Here is a 19,031-nt window from a genome sequence, read left to right on the forward strand (position 1 = left end):
CAGAGGTCCTACTACTAGTACCGTACTACTAGCTCCCGAGATCGAGTATGATGTGAAGCCTGTGGCTGAGCCGAGGCAACGGTCTGGACTCTGGATTAGCAGACGGAACGGGGTCGGTACCAGACAATTTACAAGTTCCAGTCTCTGCAAGACCTAGCCTATCCGGTGAGTACGGAAGCAGGAATAGATCTAGGCCTAGGCTAGACTCAGTCTGGATTAGTGTAGGCCTAGTAGTACTAGCCCTTGTAAAAAAGTACTGCGGTAGTACTGCGGTACAAGTACCGCAGTACTACCGCAGTACAAGTACTGCGGTAGTACTCGTGGTAAATTGGTCGGTACTACTGCGGTAGTACCGCGGTAGTACCGCAGTACCTGTACTGCGGTAGTACCGCGGTACCTATACTGCGGTAGTACTGCAGTAGTACCGCAGTACAGGTACTGCGGTAGTACCGCAGTACCTGTACTGCGGTAGTACCGCGGTACCTATACTGCGGTAGTACCGCAGTAGTACTGCAGTAGTACCGCAGTAGTACCGCGGTACCTGTACTGCGGTAGTACCGCGGTACCTGTACTGCGGTAGTACCGCGGTACCTGTACTGCGGTAGTACCGCGGTACCTGTACTGCCGTAGTACCGCAGTACCTGTACTGCGGTAGTACCGCGGTACCTGTACTGCGGTAGTACCGCAGTACCTATACTGCGGTACTACCGCAGTAGTACCGCTGTACCTGTAAACCTGTACTGCGATAGTACTGCGATAGTACCGTGGTACCTGTACCATGGTACTACCCTGGTGCTACTGCGGTACTTGCACACCTTTATGAAAACGATCACAATTTCATTTAGCTTAATCACAGTAATAAGAAAATTACAAAAGTATTAATATAAAAAGTTTATTTTGAGATATGTATATATATATATATATATATATATGTTTTAACATCTGTAATCATGTACTTTCTTACTAACATGACTAAGTTTTGGCACACACAATGGCTAAATGGTTGGTTGAGGTAACGGGATTCCTGAAGTTTTAGCACACACAATGGCTGAATGGTTGGTTGAAGTAAAGGCAAGTTAAAGTTATATGCTTAATATTTTACATGATAAAAACTGTAGTGAAAATCATCTGTACTCGAGTTGCAACAAAAACAAAGATATCTAACATCTCTACTTTAGTACTTTTATAACAACTATGACTAACGAGTTTTAGGTTCACGCACAATGTTTGTGGTGAAGGCAAGTTGAGATTACGCTTCATATAAAAAGTCTATACAATTTCCAAGAACTGTTGAGTTGTAAAACACTGTCCACGTACTTGTATCAAAGTTGCAACAAAAACATAAATCTTCCAATCTTTGACAAGGTAAGTAAATAGAAGTAAAACATGATTATTTAAAACCATTAAAACTAAACACATGCATCATATATGTAGAAATTGCAGCAGATAATCTATCAATAATATCTCAAAACTGTAGTTAAAAACATCTCTACTGAGTTGCAACAAAAACATGTAGATATCTAACATCTCTACTTTAGTACTTTTTTATAACTACTATGACTAACGAGTTTTAGGTTCGAGCACAATGTTTATGGTAAAGGCAAGTTGAGATTACGCTTCATATAAAGTCTATAAAATTTTCAAGAACTGTTGAGTTGTAAAACACGTACTTGTATCCAAGTTGGAACAAAAACATACATCAATCAAGTTCCTTCCAATCTTTGACAAGTAACACGAATAATACAGTCAATTCAATCTTTATTTCCAAATAAAGATTGAATTGAGCGGAGAATTAAACTGACCATAAATATATATTATAGGTAATAAAGAGCAAAGAAAATGGGGTTCCATCGGGATTCGAACCCGAGACCTCCGGATTGCTAGCCCGGTGCTCTACCGACTGAGCTATGGACGGCCCTAGTCGATAATTCGTCCCATAAACCCCTTAACTTTCAATGCTCGTATGGTCAGAAGCTATAGAAACCTGACATAAACCCAAAGGATAGAATCAACTTTATAGGCCTATGCGAGGGATCACGGCGAAGTGATGCAGCTTTTTGAATATATAATTAACACGAATAATACAGTCAATTCAATCTTTATTTCCAAATAAAGATTGAATTGAGTGGAGAATTAAACTGAACATAAATATATATTATAGGTAATGAAGAGCAAAGAAAATCTTTGACAAGGTAAGTAAATAGAAGTAAAATATGATTATTTAAAATAATGAATCATAAATAAATAAATGAATCATATATGTAGAAATTGTAGCAGATAATCTATCAATAATATCTCAAAACTGTAGTTAAAAACATCTGTACTGAGTTGCAACAAAAACATGAAGATATCTAACATCTCTACTTTAGTACTTTTTTATAACTACTACAGATAATCTATCAATAATATAACAATATTTGTTACAGCACTTTATCAATGTGACCTTACACAACAAATAAGTAGGGTAAATATATTGTGTACACATATAGAAGACAATGCCTTTAAAATGTTACATGAGCATACTTTGTTATTTGGCACAAGGCAAAGTTTTTAAAGGACGAGAGGAAATTTGCCACTTAAATAAATGGCGTCAAACGCATACACATTATCAAAGTTATTTTTCAGCACACAATGAATACATTTCAGCAATATCTTTGGCAAATAGAGTACGGAACAATCAGGAACATGAAATAATTTGGTATATTCCCGTCATTCAAAATCATAACAAAAGCAATTTTAATTCCATTCGCTTTTGTTTAAAAACCAGATTAACAATACCAAATGTCTCAAATTTTAATGCATGTTTGAGGCAATTTAGGTTCCCCATATAAATTTTGATGTCTTCCAAGAGACGTAGTTTCTTGTTAGTCTGATTTGATTCCATTCTTCAAGGTGAATTTGGGCTTTTATCCGTAGATCATATATAAATGCCATTTTTTGCACAATAAAATCTCAAATTGTTTCCTTATCAGATCAAAATTTACTCAACAAGAAAGTTCTTGACACTTATTTGTTTAGAAGGGTGCCAACAAAGAACACTGATTGATGCGTGCGCACTGTCATTTGATATCCACATGCCAAAACATAAAATTTAATATATTAGTACCAGCTGGACGGAAAACACAATACATGCCTAGAATTGATGTGATGGCCCATGAAGAGCTTTTTATCAAAATAGCTTTAGAAACAGGTGAAATGTTAAAGATCATCAAGCGTTGGGATGCTACGCTACAGATCGCCATTTTGAACTAGGCTAGTTTGTGCGCAAGATGGCACTGTGTGTATGATAAACGATGCAGGAGCACCTTTAATATATCAGATAAGGATAATTCTGGCCCCTATTAAAACATTATTATTATTTTTTTTAATGTTGGTCTGTAGCAAGCATTATAGCAATGCCTGTGGTCTAAAACATATTCCAATCAACCAAAAAAATACACAGGAGCGACGGGCGATTCAGAAGTGCCAGAAACGTACCAAACATGGCATACTCGGATAGGTCGCATCATGATGATCATACTAAATTATATTTGGAACAGAATATGCATGTGCTTGTTAAGTCCTCTGATGCTGGCAGTGTTCGGCAGGCCCATGTTACTGACCTCGTCACTGAATGGTGCGAAGAATGTGGCAGGTCGCGCAAATTTGCCTCCTCTGGACAGTGAACAGGGGATAATTAGTAAGTAACAAGACTTAGCTCATTATTAATTAATTAGTCATCTTGACAAAGTGCTTCATTCGGTCTCATCTTGTGGTTCTTGGTTTAATTCTTTGGCTTGGTTTTCTTTGGCTTGGTTCTCTTTCGGTTGAGATCTACGTTTGGCCAACTTAATTTCGTTGCCAACTTTGTTCCGCATAACGATGCGGATTTCCGATGATGACACTCCTGGGAACTTTGACTTGACATGACCTGCAAAGGAACACGTAAAAAACAAAAAAAAAAAGATTATAGTCAAGGTAGGTAAATGAGAATCATAGCACGACTTGGGTGCCAATGGCCACTTGAAATTTTATTTGGCCACTAGAAATAAGAAAGAAGCTCTGTATTAGCCACAAACTTGTTAGGTTCTACAACACACAAGTCTATGATCAAATATATTTAATGTGTTATGTTCACCTGTAAATAAAAAGCTAAGCACTAGCCCTGCATAGATTGGGCAGTGATATCTTTTTATAATAAGTAGGCTGATACGGGCTATTCCAGAGTCAAAGACATTACAAATATGAACTAGATGGATCTTCGATTGCGAACTATAAAAAATCCTGCTTCCGCTATCGCACAATTTAAAGGATGTAACTTGTACTTTGAATACAAAGCTATGAACAAGTTTATACACTACAAGTTTACAAACATTTGGCTCATCAAATGTTCAGCTATTTCATAAAATGTGTACCATCAGGATCCATTACATAATTTGCCCAAATATGTAATGTCCATGATGGCACACATTTTCCACTATAAACGAACAATGAATGAAGAAAATATTATCAAATCAAAATTGCTGGTAGCTTTGTAATCTGAGTAAAAATTACATAATGGACGGGTACATCTGTCAGAAGTTATCATGATATTGGGAAACCCTGTTATAACGAGCTCGCTTATAATGAAGTACAGGTAACCCTGTTTTAACAAGGTGGTCGGGACCATCAAATTTACCTCGTTATATTAAGCGGTACTTCGTTATAAACGGCAGATTTAATAATACATATAAAACACAGATTTACGATCGGGACCAAAGGATTCCCCTCGTTATAAGCGAGTTCGTTATAACGGGGTTTCCCTGTACCGCTTATAACGAGGAGAATCCTTTGGTCCCAATTGTAAATGTGTTTCTATATGTGTTATTGAATCTGCCGTTTATAACGAGATACCGCTTATGACAAGGTAAAATCGATGGTCCCAAACACCTCGTTATAAGGGGCCGAGATTTCTTGTGGGGGGGGGGGGTGCGGGCTATAGACTAACCTGGCCTGGTGAGGACTAAATACTGTTAACAATATTGACAGTACACACTTAATGCAACAAATAAATGTTTCTGAAATATTTTGCCGATTTGCAAGCTCGAACCATCATATAATTAGAAATTGTTATCTTGTATACGAGCAGTAATCAATGTTAATCATGGTTATGTACAAATTTTCTTTTTGAATCTGGGCCACTTAGTCGAACTAAAATATTTATACATGAAGTAATTACCTGTGGTCGTGCTGATGATGGCGAGGATTGGGTGGAGGACTGGGTGGAGGAACGAGCGGGCGAGGAACGAGCGGGCGAGGATGATGTAGATGACCCTCCTGATGGACAGTGCATCTCTTCATGATCAGCCTGCCAATGAAAACGAAAATCCATATTTCATACCATCAAATATTTACCAAGATTTTACTGCAAAGTAGGTCAAGCAATCAAAGGAAACAAAAGCAAACAGAAAATAGCAAATAGCATAAGAGATTTGCATGCATGTTTCCTCCTCTAAAAAATGACTTCTAAATAGTTACTAATTCCCACTGATTCAGTTTTCATAGACCTATACAATATAACGATCCATCCAGAGTAATTCATCATAAACACAAATGCACGCTGGCCTGGAATCGCTTTGCCTAAAGGAGTGATCACACAGTCATGACTATACCCACAAATGCTGTACACATTTGCCTGCGGTATTAACCTGTACGATAGTAGTTCGCCATGTATCGACCATACCTACATATGCTCAATGCATACTGTATGCATATTTGCGAATGCCACAAGAATGCAGTGAGACAGCAGTAAATATGCGATACTCTTCCATCAAGAAAGAAGAACCAGTACGAGGGTTACACACTTGGTACAATTGCAGTAAGAATGTCATAGGTATTGTCCACCATTCTTACTGCAATCATACTGAGTTCGCAAGACATCGTACTGGTTCTTCTCCATTCTTGATGGAAGTGTTATCGGATTCTTACTGCTTTCTCATGGCATTGGCAAATATGTGAACAGTAGACATAGAGCACTAGTTCGTACCACATGCATACAGCAAATTCGTGGGTATAGTCATGTCCAGTGTGACCACCCCTTAAGATTCACAACATACCTTGAGTCTCGACATCTCCTCCATATCCACTATGAACCCTTTAAAGGTTTCGATGAATTTAGGCACTCCTTGAACAAAAACAAAATAACATAGATATTTATTCATACCACTAAAAATTGAACTATTTAAAACTATGAAGGTATTATATGAAGAAAAATTTGCCAAACCGAAGCTGAATACTCTAGAATGGAGAAGAGAGCTGGAGATTTAATACAAACATAAGATCATGACACAGATAAAAAAAAGTAGAAAACTTCTTTGAGAGATTGGGATACCTCAGAAAAAGAAGCCACTCCATGAATTTCACAAAGTTCAGAAGGCTTATACAGAGTTGTTAACATATGGAACAAGTCCCCTCATTCCAACTTTTTTTTTTACCAACTATTCAACATGAATTATTTAAATGGGCTCAAAAGGGCACCATAAACTAAAGGTTTGTTTAACGAATATGTGAGGTATATGACTATGAGGTATTGTCCAAGCATTTGAATACTAAATAATGGGAGGAAATACTGTACCTTGCAAAAACAACAGCTGTTGCTGTATCTTTTCCCTAACTGCCTTCTCCTTAGTCAGCTTCACCTGCAGATCCTCAGTCTCTCTCCTTGATTTCTCCAACTGCTTTTTCAGGTCAATTATCTCACCACTTGTTCCACTTCCCGTTGCCGTACGTCCATTTGATTTTTTCTGTCAGAATGATAACAAATCGGACACTAGTTAAAAAGTATGGTTTATGAATGTGAACCAGCGCAATTACCTCGTCATAACAGGATTTAGTTAATTTTGACCAATAACAAGGTTTCACTGTGAATTAGGATTTGTAAGATTTTACATGGCAATTAGCATACTTATCTAACTAAATATATTGACTTTGTACATTTATAATGTTTAATTACTTAGCTAAATATGTTCAATGAAAATTTTAAAGGATTCATTCAAATGTGTTAAAATTGTAGCAATCAATAGGAGGGCAAGTCCAAGATAAGGTCCCCTGAGAAGACAAAATTTCATCTTTGCTCAACATTGAAATGTTTGGTGTCATTTTGAAGCATGATAGTTGAAATTTAAAATTCTGTGAAGGAATAAATTGTATCATGCAAATTTATGCAAATTTCAGTGACTTAATTTGCATAAATTAGAAATGCTGTGTTACGTATGGGACAAATATAAAAAATCATTATTATTTAAAGAGGAAGATCAGTAGTGGGCGAGAGGGCGTTGGAACCATTTAACTATTTTGGGAGCTGGAATGAAAATAACTAAAAATACTGAAGTAAGATCATTAATTTTAAACAAATGTCACGTTTATTTGATCAAAATCGGTTCAGAAATGGCTGAAATATCAAAGAAAACAGATATTTACTTTTGTACGTGGCCCACGTACAAAAGTCGATAACGGCCGTGTGTATTGATATTTGAATTTTACGAACGAATTTTCGCTCTTCGATGGATACAAGATCAACCTTTTTTCATTCATAAAATCACACAGAAGTAAAATTAGGTGTCCAAAATTCCACGATAGTTCTTTAATGATGTTTTCTTTATATAAATACCCATTAACCTGATTTCAAATACATTTCGAGTTCCTAAACCACTACTGATCTACACCTTTAAAGGAACACAATTGAAATTTTATTAATATGTGGACCTAAGAGGTTCATCATCTATTTTAATTTGGTATGAAAATTTATGCACGACGCAATTAATTATGCAAATTAGGTCGCGTCCTATCAGCGATTGTCCCATACGTAACAAATTGAGGACATTTTTTTAGTTTATTTCTGAATTTGTAAAAGTTATTGCAGTGCTATTCTGGGAAGTTCTAAAAGTTTCAGAAAAGTTTTGTTAGAAACTGTGACAACATTAAGAATTTTAACTGTGTATTATTTCATATTGTGGCCCCCCTGTTCAAGATTAAATCTACAGGTAGTAAAGATGTATTTGATAAAAGCAAGGGTGTGTATGCTTTCATTTTAGAAATCATGCAACTGTTTCATGGCATTTCATATTTAGGGAAAATACACTAATATAGACCAAGAACGGTGCACGGTGGTTCATTATATTCGCACAGAATGATCATACTTGTTTGTAGATCTATAGCTGGTATTACTCAAGTGGTTCTTCTTGAACAATAGAAAAGGCATTTTCACACAGTTTAATTATACAACTTAAAAGCCCAGTGAATGTATAAAAATTGCCCCCACCCCCAAATAAAAAAAACAAAAAAATATCATCAAAACTTCTATAATAATTAGCACTAGTAAATACATGTTCAAATCAGTTAGTGGTTGATTAGCAGCATGCCCGTATGAAACAAAATAGATAAAAATGAAAAATATAATCAAATATGATTATGGTTGTAAATTTTATTGGAATTTCATTTTCCTGACAATTTGCAAACAAATCTGATTAATTACAGCTTATTTCACTTTGGTAACCAGACCAAAAATCCAATATACGCTTTCCACACACTAAACGAATAGGGGAAAAAATGTCCCATACGTAACACGTCATATCTGTCTTTAATCAGAGCCTGTACTTAGAGCTTTCTGCCTTTTTACATGAAATTTATCCTTGGTAAACTTGAGTGCTGTGACTTTTATCACAGTGAGTTTCAAGGTTTTAAAATGAAATACTTTCTGAGCAATTTCAACTTGAAAAAGAAATTAAAAAAATCTCTTTTCTTCTGGTCCCATACGTAACAGCACACATTTTCTCTTCTAAAATCTCATTGTCAAGGTCATTTCTCACAATTTTTTACATGAATACACTTCTCCTGGATATCAATCACCATGGTTAAATTCAATGCAATCAAAGTTCCTTTACACCATTTTTCTGGAAATAAAAGCCTCTGAAATGTCCCATACGTAACACGCGCGTTATCTTGGACTTGCCCAGGACTGAGCATTTAGTTAATTGTCATATAACAGTGATTTTAGGACACTTTGCATATGTGAACAAACTTATAGCTTACTATGCATCAACAGGTACCTTAGATTAATCACGCTTGCAAGTTGCAATTCCAAGGTGTTTAAATAGCTGCACATACCGTTTCATTGGCACCAAACATTTGCTTCCTGAGATCCCTGGCCATCTCATTGCACTGTGAAATTTTTGATTTTGATTTCTGAAAAAGGAAAAGATAGAAGTAAAAACAATTTTATGATTTTTTTTAAATAGTACTGTTTAGCATCTTGGGAATTGTCTAGGCACACAAGTTACACAACCATTGGCGATTGCAGTTACTTCATGAAGAAAAATTTAGCAATATGTAGACGCTTAGAACCATCTGTATTAAGCACCCAAGAAATTTAAAAAAAGAGCAAAGACATGTTATTCTGTTTCTACAAATTGAAAACAAATATCCCTCCTTATACATTTTAACCAGAACATTTGTTTATAAATATGATTGAGCTGCATAATATTGAAACAAAGCCAACAATGTTATTTCTGTAAACTGTAAAGGATTTATTGACTATGTTTGTTGATGAGTTTGTAAATGATAACTGGATAGAAAGATTTTGTTAATCTGTCAGTCATCAAAAATTACTTCCAGTGTTGGGATATCATATGACACATGTACACACACCTTTGTTTCTTTTGGTTGAGGCTCCTCATCATCCGTCTCCAACTCCGAAGATGAATACATGTATGTGCGTGTTGGTTTCTTCTTTCTCTTCCCTCTCCCAGTTTCCTTATCAGTCTCCATTGATTGCCCGTCACACATCTTGTTCCTTTTTCTGATGAGATTATCCTTGGATCCTTTAAACAATTTTGAAACAAATTAAAAAATTAACTATACAATTTCAAACAAACTCACTTGGAGCTTTCCCACTCCTCATTTGGTTTGGTTTATGGAAATAATTAATACAAAAATCACTTTTCAAATGTCTCCATAATCATGATAATTGCTTTAACATATCAGGGAGACCCCGAAAATTTTTTTTAACAGGCTAGGGCACTTCTAAAAAATAATCATGCACATAATCATGTTTATGTCAGATTGTCAATTTCTAGTACCTACCTCATCATTCATGCAGCTCGTCAGCGCCACACATACAGACATAACTCTGGGGCGATCCGAATCCACTCAAAAGTGAACAAAAAACTAAAAAAGTTCACATTTGTGCAGTTGGCCACGGGAGGGAAGTCTCGGAAGCCATTAAATGACTGAATTTGTGCCGAATGGAGGGGGAAATCCGATTCTTTTATGGAGGCACAGCAAAGCTAGCATATTGCGTCATATTTTGGTGGTAATTAAGTATTGCATGATTTTATTATTTTAAAGCTGAATTCAGCTGCACAAATGTGAACTTTTTTTGTTCACTTTTGAGTGGATTCGGATCGCCACGCGCAGCGTGGCAATCCTCGGAGTTAACAGACATGTAACTCCGGGGATCGCTAGCGCGACAGCGCTAGTGATCCGGAGCCAAAAATGTCTAATGGGAGTAATGCGCAGCGAAAAACTGCTTTAAAATAATTAAAAAAAAAAAAAAAAAAAAAATCTGCTAGCGATGCCCGGAGTTAAATAACAGACATGTTGATAATGCATGTGAGGCTTGGTCTTGGAAATTTACTAGTACTACGTGATCATGTGGTCAGTGCCACTGTTTACATCGCACTCACTGCAATATACCAACATCATGGCAATGTACGAACATCAGAACATAAATCACAGACAATGTTTATAATATAGAAGAGTAGCTAGTAGAACATTCAAATACAAAGTCAAATTCAGTTAACAAAAATAACGGTAAAGCCTAAAGGTCTACAATTGCACACCCCCCTGGCATTTCAAAAGTGTATGGCCGATTGAGATGAAATTTGCACAAATTGATGCTCTAATAATGATTAATACATTACGATATCGGCATCGACATCCAATGCGATCGCAATGGAGAGTAGTTGTTGCCTCCGATCGTACAACCAATTGTGATCAATCCCAAACAATAATAACGCTGATCATAACATGTGATAAACTTTTTTCCATTATGAATATAAATTATAAGGGAAAAAATAACAGAAAAAAATGTAAAAAGTCTTGTTAATGTTATCACACTCACAGCGTTATAATTGTTTGTGATCCATCACAATTGGTTGTACGATCGGAGGCAACAACTACTCTCCATCGGCATCGCAATCGCAGCCATTGCCATGTTGACACCGATAAGGCGATATCGTGAGTTCCCGCCTTCGAATTTCTTTGAAATTTTTGTCACATATCAATCATTATTAGTTAGAGCATCAATTTGTGCAAATTTCAATCGGCCAAATATTTGTTGAAATGCCAGGGGGGTGTGCAATTGTAGACCTTTTTTTTACCAAAATAACAATTTGAATCAATATAGATCTAATTAATAGTACATTGACTGTAATACTGGTAGTGGTACAAGTCAATGGACCATGTCAATTGACTGTTAACCCATCAGTGCCTAAGGCTAAGCCCCGCATATTTGTGGGATGGTAGTGATATTTTAACGAATAATGGCCAACAAAATTTACGACAAATACGAGTTGCCAATTTGTAGAGGAAAACAATGATCAATTTGGCCTTTAGCCTTTAGGCTTTAAATAGCTCTCGTCCTTGATGGGTTAATGAGTCACAAGTAGATCTACTAGTACTAACATACACAAGGTGTTTTACACATATGACAAGAATATATAGGATTAGGAATGGTGGCAGTGAGTGAGCATGTCAACAATAATGTTACATTCCCATGGCCATGCACACGTTTGTCTTCGGCTTCGCAGACGCAGTTTCTTTTTGGAAGGTTTAGATCTAGTATTTGAAAGTCGATTTGAACTTGAAGTTGAAGAAAAATATGTTATTATGTAGGGGCCTAGGCCTACGTTAAATTCTTTAGACTTAAATATTGTATGACATCAGATGTGTTCATTATGAGATTGTGCAGCCGATCATATAATTTTCAATTTGATTTTATGCAGAGAATATGTATTTTTGACATTATTCGTTGACATGTACGTCATTGTAAATATGTATGATGACCACAATTATCGTATAGTAATGCATGCATGATGCATGCATGGGACTGAGACCTGAGTTGCATGGGTACACCGTACGGACTTACTATTTACAGCCAACACTGTTGCTCGATACTTCTCCGTTTTGCTGCCACTGACCCACATAACTTCAACAGCTTGATCGACATAGCTTTCAGGATCCACATCCTTGTCCGTGTCTAATATCCAAGAAAATGGTCCAATTTCGACGCTGTCATCGCTTTCAAATTCAAAAAGACAGAAGAACTCGTCTGAAGCTGGTGGCGGCATAGTGAAGCGCTGAGATCTTGAATGAAAAATAGACGATCGCGCGCGCCTTTCTACGATCCAATAAAAAAGGTGCACGCGCGTCACGTGATTTTTCGAGATACGCGCATGCGTCCTTCAGGTGATCACGATTGTCAAACAATCGCGTACATATTACATCGCATGATTTTACTGTTCAATGTCCATATTGCATGTAAAGATTAATTAGCCTATATAAATTTGTGTACAAATCCTGTGGGAATTGTTTTTTTTTTCAAAGAATAGTCAAAACCCTCATTATTTTTCTTTTTCATCACTGCAATCATTTGATTTGGGGCTAAAAGTTGTTGAATAATGTTCAATATTTTTTCCATAAAAAGAAAAACAAAAAAAATATAATATCAAACAAATACATAAGAAATTAAAAATCCAAGAAATACATGAGGAATTTGTTGGCTATCACAATTTGTAATGTTAAAAACCAGTTTATTTAGTAAAAATGGATGTTGATACAGATAATAAGCATATTCTGAGCCATATTTAGTGATTAGGAGTACCACGGTAGTACCACGGTAGTACCACGATAGTACCACGGTTCTACAAGTACTTCAATTGTACCGCGGTACTATTGCAAGAGTACCACGGTAGTACCACGATAGTACCACGGTTCTACAAGTACTTCAATTGTACTGCGGTACTACTGCATAAGTACCACGGAAGTACCACGGTAGTACCACGATAGTACCACGGTTCTACAAGTACTTCAATTGTACTGCGGTACTACTGCATAAGTACCACGGTAGTACCACGATAGTACCACGGTTCTACAAGTACTTCAATTGTACTGCGGTACTACTGCATAAGTACCACGGTAGTACCGCGGTAGTACCGCGGTACTACAAGTACTTCAATTGTACCGCAGTAGTACTGTGGTAGTACCGCAGTAGTACCGCGGTAATCGCAGTACTTTTTTACAAGGGAGTAGGTGCTAGTACTACTACTACTACTAGTACTAGTACCAGTAGTAGGCCTAGGCCTAAGTTAGGCCTAACTTAAGCCTATTGTTAATTAGGCTTGTTGAATGATCGAGGCCTGCTCAGTCTTAGTCTTACAGAGTAACAGAGTACAGTGATACTGCTAGTACAAGTAGTAGGAGTATCGGGGTGATTTGTAACTTGTGGAGTTTTCTTTAGACTAGCGCAGGTAGGCCTGCCTAGGCCCTAGTCTGACTCTGAGATTAAAAAAAAAAAAAAAAAAAAAAAAAAAAATCATGTTCTTATTGGTCAGAAGTCGATTAGTTACGCTCTGAGTCTGACACAAATCTCTTTCAAATTCAATTTCATGGCCCTTCAATACACCCCCCCCCCCGGTTTTTACGTTAGCACGCGAAGATCCCATTCCCATGTGCTAGGCAAATTAAAAGCCTAGGCCCTAGTTAATGTAGTCAGGCAAACAGGGGGGGGGGGTCTATTTGCCATTTGGCTTGCTAACGCTATTTAGTATTGGGGTCTGTAGGTCCTAGGTCAAATGTCAAGCCATAGTCGATCCTAGACATAACTTGGACTTGGCCTGGAATTAATTTTAAACTTGGTCCAAGTGTTTTAATTATGATCATGATGGAAAAGGGAGGGGTTAGCTTCAAAATTTAAGCACAGGCCTAGCCTGGCCTAGACCTGGTCCTACTTGACTACTTGTTTTGGTGTCTGAACCAGGTCCAGGTGTGTCATGATGGAGATTGGAGGTTTTGAGAATGAGTTCAACAATTTTAATTTAACGTTGGTTACCGTAGCGTATATAGGCGTAGGCCCTAGTGCATCTGCATGACTAGATGAGTAGATCTAGGGCCTATGGTTATACGGTTGTAATATACAATTTCGAAGCCGGTGGTTTGGATTTGGCCCAGTGAATGCCAACATTGCGGTTCTAAAATTTCTGCTAGTATCGATAATATGTATACGATGGAAAATCAAAAGGAAATTGTAGTCTATATTGGCGCTAACACTAACAGCTTATTTTAAAAGGCCTATCTATTTAGGACCATGATTAATTTTAAGCCACCGTTTTTGAAAAATGGTGAGAATAATAAAATAAATAGAGGGTATACTAGTGATTGGCGAAAAGTTCAAACTTTTCGGTATTATTGATAAATAATTGAGTGGGAAATGTCACTTTGTTATAAATTTACAAGTAGTCTACTGCACTGCAGCAGTGCATGGTGACACCACAGAGTGAAACTAGGCTCGGCCTAACGTTAGATCTACTTACAGTAGACGCGGTTTTACATGTCTGTTTGGGGATAGACCCTATTATCAGATGGTTCAGTTAGGCCTATAATTTGACCTATATGACGTTTTCTGGATTATGGGCCAGCGATAGACCGGTAGCGGTAATAATTATAGATTCTACTCAGCTTTCAAATGTTATTATTGAATCAGTCATTATTTTGGAAAGTAGCAGATGATGCTTATCATTATGATTATGTCATTAGCATTTTGTAATAATACACTTTGATAAGCATTATAAATATAAATACCTCCACTTGCACCAAGCAGTTCTGTTTAAACATGTACGCCTTGAAAGGAGGTTGGTTTTGGGAATTCACTTTGCATGAATTAAATGCCGATGCTTGGTAGAACTGTGAGCTCGAAGTTTCGAGGAAACACGGTACATGTAAAAGTAAACTTACCATGCACATGATAATCGGATGTAATTTCGAATTAGCTTGGAATCCCCAATTTAGTTTAGATTGAAGTCAAGGGGTTCAACGAGCAGTTATTATAATAGTATGGGCCTCCTAACAAGGAACCTTGATTTTTATGATTTTGTATGGTTTATATCTTGTGGAAATGAAACTGAAAGAATGGAAATGCTTAGGCCCTATTGGAATTGAATTACTTGTTTTTATATGCTTTATCAACCTCTAACCGCTCAAAGCGCTTCAGAATTGAACCTTACACCTCATGGTTCAAGATATATATCAAATAGGCCTATTTGGCTGATCAATGATTTGAACTGAGATAATATCGATAGTATCATTTAAAATAATGATAATATATTATAGATTTGGTATACATGATCAAGGCGGCAAATAAAATAATAAATAATGATGATGAGCTTATAATTATGAGCTAATTTCTTGAAGGCATTCAGTAGAAATTGATGTAGTCGATTGACATGGGCCTGTGTTGCATGGGCCTGCGTTGGAAAGTGTCTGAAATATTGTACCATACTGTCATTTCCCCTTAATAATGCAATAAGCCATATAGGTATACTGGCCAATCAACGAAATTTACCGATTGCTCAATCAGAAACCAGGTTCCAAAAAGTATATCTTCTTCTTGGAATTGGACAGCGTGTGAAATATTCGTGCTGGTGGCCCGTTGATTATGAAAATGTATCTAATGGGCTGGATGCAGTTATTTGGCTTGATTATTTCTGCAGTGGTGTAGAGGTAAAACCGAATACTGAAATAAGAATAATAAATAATAAAAATGATAAGAGAAGTTATAGTCTAAAATGGAACAGATTATTTGAAGCTTATTGAATCTGGTTTTGAAATATTGTCGAAGTTGCAACACGCACATATATGCATATGATATTGCATCGCTGGTTGGGGTTATACTGTAAGGAATTTGAAAATAGCAGTTATAAATGAAACATAAGGAGCAGGACTAATGATTACTCTGTGAAGGCGGTTTCAGATGTTTCGGGAAGCTGCTCGTTTCGTATAAAGCTAAAAATTTAAGTACGCGTATATTGGAAGCTATGATAAAGAGGGCGAAGGATATACATGTATATATTTTATTTGTTATTTCTGAATAAATGGTACAACTCCATAGGCATTTAGGGGGTTCAATTGAGCCCCCTCCCCAATACTGGTGAGGATTGTAATCTTCCAAATTGTTTAATATGCTTTTCACTAGTGCTTGTGTGTTTGCAGTAGATGAAGAAATGTTCATAACCTCTGTTATATACGTCCTTCGGTTTTCGGGCCGACAAGAGTGATAAATCGAAAAGGATAGCAAAGGGACAGACCCGTTTTGGTACTAGATATAGAATTTGGTGTTCTGCCCAGGCTTTTTTCTTCTTTTCTTTTGCAGTGCCGGATCTTTGGATGAAAGGGATTCAAGTGGGCTACTGCGAGGCAAGGTAGGCTGGCAGGAAAGTCTGATGACAATTAGACGGTAGACCTACTATAGTATGATCTAGAACGCTCCAAGTCTGGCTGCCAAAGAGTTCCCCTTTGGTTGGATCTATTTCCTGACCAGTTAGCTTAGAGTCCATAGTAAAGGATGTCATTTTGGGGCGTTAATACGCTCTTATAATAAATAGAACTGAACTGGGTATTGTTGCCAGCAATGACACTAATTGGAGCAGTGGTCAACTTCTTCATCTTCATAGAACTAATTTACCGACAAGGTGGTTTTGATACGTATTCCAAGGAATAGAGGTTTTTCTTCAGTCAAAAAACTGGTGAACAAACATTTTAGCCTTCAAGCAACAGGGAAAGATCATATTTGAAACATCATGATACAGTGGGCTGTCTTGAAGGATAAGTTCATATAATATGAGGATGAATTCGTCATGATTTCAGTTTCAGACTTTTTATGAGGTCCCCCATATTGTTCACTTGGATGGGATTGGAACTTGAACATGTTTGAACATATGAAGAAAGCCCTTTGTACGTATGCTTTTGCCAACAAGAATGGAACATATTGTTCAGGATAAGCATATATGAATGTATCAATGTATAAGGCACTTCAAATTTTATTCATTATCGTTTGAAGGACTACTTGTTCGGATGTTATTTAATTTTTTAAATAAATAATTATTTCATGGATGTGGTGAGGATGATAAAACAATAAAAAGGCAGTCATGTTTTACGTTGATATGTGAAAACATTATCGAAATGATTCATCCCGGGTAAAGTTCCAGTTGATGTTAACTGGCTCTTAGTTTAACAGCATATTTAATTGAGGAGTGTTGCTCTAACCGAGTAGTCCTGATCGGGAAGGTTTCATATTCAAATTAGTTTTAGTGCCTTCAATTATCATGATTATACTCCATGTGTTATATGGGGTTATTCTGTGGATGTTACGCAAGCTTTCAGTTTTTATTTTATCTCATTTCAACAGAACAATTTACAAAATCCATTATAACTCAGGAATGGTATAATTATGTATTTGTTGGAATTAAGTGTGAGGTGACTAACTAAATGCTGTGGTTGGATTTTAATTGATCGATTGTCTACAATTGAAGTATATTTGTGCATAGGGTTAAATCATGCACTGTTATAAATGGCAAATGGGGCAACAAGAAAATGGCAGTACCTCAGTGCGGCATGCATTGCTGGTGTAGCAATGTTGGGATGCTTCTATTAGTTTTAGTGCCTTCAGTTATCATGGTTATACCCCATAATCCAATGGGGTTATTTTGTGGATGTTACTCAAGTTTTCAGTTTCAGATTTTATTTTATCTCATTTCCAACAGAACAGTATACAAAATCCATGAAAATACAATTATAACTCAGGAATGGTATGATATGTATTTGTTGGAATTAAGTGTGAGGTGACTACGGTAGCTAAATGCTACCTAAATGCTAAATGCTAAATGTTGGATTTTATTGATCGATTGTCCACAATTGAATTATTTGTGTGCATAGGGTTAAATCATGCACTGTTATAAATGTATGGCAAATGGGGCAACAAGAATGAGGCAGTACCTCAGTGCGGCATGCATTGCTAGTTTAGCAATGTTAGGATGCTAGTATTTGTTAATTATATCAAGGTCAAACCGATGACGTTCAGCCACCATTGATAACTTATCAAAATTAGTGATGCAATGAATTTCAATTTTGAAGCTTGCAATAGGTTTGTATCAAAACCATGATACTTAAAATTGCATATTATCTTGTCTTCCTTCATATGTTTTGTTTAGTTTTGTGCATGGTAATCAGATCTTAATTGTGAAGGAAGTTCTGACACGGTTTATGTTTAATGTATTTCTATTGGGAGATTGTTTCCAACAACTGAATACATAGAAGTGTTTTCCATGCTCTCATTAAACTTGAGATGGATATTTGTTCATATACTTGTATTGAATATTTCTATCTGGTTTTTAAATGTCATGTCATGCTGGTTTAAAAGGGGGCTGGTATGTTGGTCAAGGATAGAAAGCAGGTATTCTGAAAAAAAAAAAAAAAAAAAAAAAAAATAATAATAATAATAATAATAATGATATCTAGAGGCAAAGAATGCAAGCCTTCAGGTAATTGTGTCATGAAAGACAGCGACGTCAAAGGTTGTACAAAGATGTATATTTTTGATTCATTTAATTTATTGATGGAGGGCTTGGAGGCCTTCTTGATTATGCATGATAACTGATTTAGCTTGGCCAGCTAACACAAAACTGGAGTAAATTATGAACGAAGGCTTAAAAATGAATGAAGTGTTTTGGCGGCCGATCATATATATAAAATATATTCTCGTTTGGCGGTAATTTGTCAAATTATGCCGCCTAAACACTGTTGTCATAAGATAGATTGGCATGGAATATGTTCTTTAATCCACAATGGTCACTTTTGCAAGGTGTGTAAAGCAGTGAATTATATTTTAGCCTCTAGTTATTAGATTTTCCACTTTGATGCCATGTACGTTGATTAATATTTCATATTGAATCGGGTCCTCATTC

At 36.5% G+C, this 19,031-nt stretch overlaps 1 protein-coding gene and 1 non-coding gene across 3 annotated transcripts; both read right to left on the reverse strand.

Annotated features, from left to right (window-relative positions):
* Positions 1 to 878: 878 nt before the first annotated feature.
* LOC135155086 (uncharacterized) lies at positions 879 to 12,382 on the reverse strand. Of its 2 annotated transcripts, none has more exons than XM_064103695.1 (7): positions 12,164 to 12,382; positions 9,664 to 9,836; positions 9,124 to 9,201; positions 6,593 to 6,761; positions 6,075 to 6,142; positions 5,198 to 5,326; positions 879 to 3,910 (listed from the first exon to the last, which is right to left on the reverse strand). In XM_064103695.1, exons 1-7 carry the CDS (start codon positions 12,363 to 12,365, stop codon positions 3,764 to 3,766), a joined length of 966 nt encoding a protein of 321 aa, XP_063959765.1. In that variant the 5' UTR covers positions 12,366 to 12,382; the 3' UTR covers positions 879 to 3,763. The 2 variants fall into 2 exon arrangements, with proteins under 2 accessions (XP_063959765.1, XP_063959766.1); XM_064103696.1 differs by having other exon boundaries at positions 12,216 to 12,296.
* On the reverse strand, positions 1,843 to 1,913 carry TRNAA-AGC (transfer RNA serine (anticodon AGA)). The gene has a single exon. It is a non-coding gene; the product is annotated as a tRNA-Ala (tRNA).
* Positions 12,383 to 19,031: the final 6,649 nt, after the last annotated feature.

The sequence above is a fragment of the Lytechinus pictus genome, chromosome 8 (assembly GCF_037042905.1).
Source record: "Lytechinus pictus isolate F3 Inbred chromosome 8, Lp3.0, whole genome shotgun sequence".
Lineage (NCBI taxonomy): Eukaryota > Metazoa > Echinodermata > Echinoidea > Temnopleuroida > Toxopneustidae > Lytechinus > Lytechinus pictus.

Excerpts from the sequence above, each read along its gene's own strand:
- LOC135155086 (XM_064103695.1), bottom strand. The coding sequence starts at position 12,365 with ATGCCGCCACCAGCTTCAGACGAGTTCTTCTGTCTTTTTGAATTTGAA. Across the intron at positions 9,202-9,663 it reads CTCAACCAAAAGAAACAAAG|AAATCAAAATCAAAAATTTC; the intron begins GTGTGTGTACAT and ends TTCCTTTTTCAG. Across the intron at positions 6,762-9,123 it reads TGTTTGGTGCCAATGAAACG|AAAAAATCAAATGGACGTAC; the intron begins GTATGTGCAGCT and ends TCATTCTGACAG.